General features: G+C 45.5%; 1 protein-coding gene across 1 annotated transcript in view; it reads left to right on the forward strand.

Annotated features, from left to right (window-relative positions):
* Nucleotides 1-802: 802 nt before the first annotated feature.
* rars1 (arginyl-tRNA synthetase 1) overlaps nt 803-3,548 on the forward strand; it is a 5,077-nt gene continuing 2,331 nt past the window's right edge. The window contains exons 1-8 of the mRNA XM_028422095.1: nt 803-967; nt 1,857-1,991; nt 2,103-2,291; nt 2,375-2,483; nt 2,567-2,667; nt 2,800-2,921; nt 3,192-3,312; nt 3,401-3,538. Of these exons, the coding sequence (XP_028277896.1) occupies nt 923-967; nt 1,857-1,991; nt 2,103-2,291; nt 2,375-2,483; nt 2,567-2,667; nt 2,800-2,921; nt 3,192-3,312; nt 3,401-3,538 (960 nt within the window). The 5' untranslated portion in view covers nt 803-922. The remainder of the gene's footprint in view (nt 968-1,856; nt 1,992-2,102; nt 2,292-2,374; nt 2,484-2,566; nt 2,668-2,799; nt 2,922-3,191; nt 3,313-3,400; nt 3,539-3,548) is intronic.

A 3,548-nucleotide genomic window follows, 5' to 3' on the forward strand; every position in this document is an offset into this window, starting at 1 on the left:
GAGGGGAGAGGGGTGAGAGGGGGAGAGCCTTTGGAGAGCAGCCTGTACACTGTTGTTTTTTGTCTTTTGTTTGTTTGGCCGCTGCCGTCGAGCTGATGTTAGAGAAACGTTGAGTTTGCTGAACCAGTTGGATTGAAACTCTGTCAGTACCATCGTCTGTTTCATTGATTAACCTCCAAATCAAAAACATGAAATGTAAACTGAATGAATGTAGGTTTGTGCTGCGACAGATCATTCAGAGGAAAAGACACAGATGCTGATTATTGTTCGTTGTAATTCTTGTTAGTTTCTTGAATTTTTTTTTTTATTCTAAAGAATCTGTTTGTGTTACGACTGGTGATGAACCTGGTGAGATGTGTATGCAGGCGGCTATGAGACACATACAGCATGTATTTATTGCACTTTTGTGATTTGGGTGTGCTTTTTATTTTTTATTTTCTTTTCTTTTTATCGCGAGAGTCCCGAAAAGCTGTGAATTTTATTCTCAGACACTGTACTGTCGACCAGAGTTGTAAATATTTCACCAGCACAAAGAAAAAAACAAACATTATGTTTTGTAGTTTCACAATAAATAAAAAGTTCCTCTCTTCTACATGTTTTTGTAGTTCATTACTGGACTAAAATGCCTTTAAGAATTTTTTTTAATGTTTTTATATAAAATTTGATATAAAAACAAATAAATTCAACAGCACATATGTAAAGTACTAAAATACAATATATTGAGAAAATGTGGTTCTTACTCCAATGCGGCAGGTGGCGCTCTGTCACGACGCGCTATTAAACGCGACGAAGAAGAAAGCGGCCTCAGAACCGGAAGCGTTCTGAAAGTTGTGAACTTCTTCCTCCTCTCGCAGTTTGTTTCATCAGCCACGAGATTCCGCTCGCAGCCGACAGCAGAGTTTGTCTCCGGCCTTTTAGGAAGATGGGAGACCCAGTGATGGAGTACACGGCCCGGCTACAAGAACAGGTCGGCTGTCGTATGTTCGTGAAGAAGCTAACGTTAGCTTACAAGGCTACATGTGTCTGTGTGTTTTGTTTACACCGGTAGTCGCTAAGAAGACGCTGCTCCAGACTTCATAGAGCCAACTCTTCTGTTATTAATATTAAGAAATATTGACATTTTGACAGTTAGTTTTCAAAGCCGTTTGTTACCTGAAGTTTCATTTCTGTGCGGACCCTGATAGAACATCTGTCGGTCTGGTCCTGTGGTAAAAGATGCACTACATGATGATAGAGGTCCAAGAATTCAGGACTAATTCTGAATAAAGGTATTTAAATGGAGTCTTGAATCGCGGATAGAGGAGTTTAAGTCAGATGAATGATCCTGCCCTGTGTGCTGGACATGCAGAGACTCTAACCTGTCAACCATACAACATTTAACTTAAGTATAAAGAATAAATATAAGGTATAAGACATGTACCTACACTGAGGCACACAAGAAACAACGCTGCGTGACATTTAGTGAAATATATTTTACGTTTATGATCTTCATGTCTTCTGTGGGTTGTGGCCTGGGGCCTTCTAGTGGTCCTTTAATCCACATGACGTGTTAGTGGCCATTTAACTTTAATGCTCACATGGATCACAGGAAGTGTCGCAGCGCTTTCTGACCATGAAAGAAGGACTTTCAGTTTCATTCTGATTTACAGTACGTCCTGTAAACACTCATTTATTATCAGATGTCCTCATGCCAGGAAAAGGTGCATTAACCAGTGTCCAAGGTTCAGAAATAATCTAAACTGCCAGTGAAATATTTCATATTTGTCCCTAGCTGAATGACACAGGATGTTTAATGACTGGCAGTAAATGTACTATGATTTGTGTGTTGTTGTGTGTTGTTGTTTTTTATTTTCCAGGAGCAGGACATCCGCAGGTTGTCCGCTGAGATCGAGAGTCTGAAAAACCCACAGAACCTGAGTCCATCTCCGCTTCTGGACGAGCTGCGGGAGGAAAATGCCAGACTGAAGTACCGCGTCAACATCCTCAAGAGGGTGAGCTCAGCGTCACACACGATCCACTGGGAGGCGTAGAGTCCGATGTGATGGTGAACAGTGTGAATCCGTCTTTCACTGGCCGCTGTGTTCGTCTCTTTGTGTCCTCAGAGTCTTCAGGAGGGGTCGAGTCACTGCAGTAAATCCATGATGAACATCAACCAGCGGCTCCAGGAGATTTTTGGCGAGGCGATCCGAGCCTCCTTCCCTGAGCTGGAGAACCCCCCTCTGGCCGTCACCCCCAACCAGCAGGCCAAATTTGGAGACTACCAGTGCAACAGCGCCATGGCCATGGCTCAGGTGAGACACAGTGCAAAAAAACCGGGCCGACACACAGCGGGTCAGAGGGGAAGGATCAGTGTCTGTAAACTGATGTGTTACAGATGCTGAAAGCCAAAGGGGTGAAGGTCAACCCGCGAGAAATCGCAGAGAAGATCGTCCAAAACCTCTCCGACAACGAGCTCGTCCAGAAAACTGAGATCGCAGGACCAGGTAGAGTCCATCATGTCCTTCCAGGTTCTGGTGGTGTGTGTTCTGTTTAAAGATGTCTGACTATTTCTCTGACGCTTCCTCAGGCTTCATCAACATCCACCTCAAAAAGACGTTTGTGTCCAAACTGTTGAGCAACCTGCTGATCAACGGCGTGCAGCCTCCACCGCTGCCAGCCAGGAAGAGGGTTTGTTCCAGTACTTTCCTCATCCTAGCATGCTGTTCTGCAGTGAACCTGGCACCCAGGTGCTGCAGCTGCATACGGCAAAGTAAAAAGGTTGTTTTAGAGTTAAAGTTGTACTTATTCTGTGTGTGTCAGGTGATCGTGGACTTCTCCTCTCCAAACATCGCCAAAGAGATGCACGTGGGTCACCTGCGCTCCACCATCATCGGCGACAGCATGTGTCGGCTCTTTGAGTTTCTGGGCTACGACGTTCTCAGGTCTGAAACATGAGCGCTCTGCAGTGCTAATAAGCTAAGCTAAGCTAAGCTAAGCTAACCAGCGTTCCTCCCATATCATCAACTCGTAACGTCTGGCCCACATCACAGTTGATGTAGATTCCTGCGTATCCGTGATAATGCTAACAACTACCGGATAACTAGCATATTAGCTTGGCAACACGCACACATTTATGCTGCTAATATGCTAACAGTGTTAGCACTAGTGTTGTCTCATGTACGGGCCTCTGATGCTGCTTTTTGTTTGTGCAGGCTGAACCATGTGGGGGACTGGGGGACCCAGTTTGGGATGCTGATTGCCCACCTGCAGGATAAATTTCCAAACTACCTGACGGTGTCTCCGCCCATCAGTGACCTGCAGTCCTTCTACAAAGTCAGAACAAACCCTCTGCTGTCTCTCTGCCCCCTCTCTCTTCTGTCCACATGTTTCTTTTCACTCACGTCTCTTCTTCCTCCGTCAGGAGTCGAAGAAGCGCTTCGACGAGGAGGAGGACTTTAAGAAGCGAGCGTATCAGTGTGTCGTCAGGCTGCAGAGCAAAGAACCCGACTTCATCAAAGCCTGGAACCTCATCTGTGACGTCTCCCGCAGAGGTGAGGGAGTGTGTAGAC

The sequence above is a fragment of the Parambassis ranga genome, chromosome 14 (genome assembly GCF_900634625.1).
Source record: "Parambassis ranga chromosome 14, fParRan2.1, whole genome shotgun sequence".
NCBI classification, from domain to species: domain Eukaryota; kingdom Metazoa; phylum Chordata; class Actinopteri; family Ambassidae; genus Parambassis; species Parambassis ranga.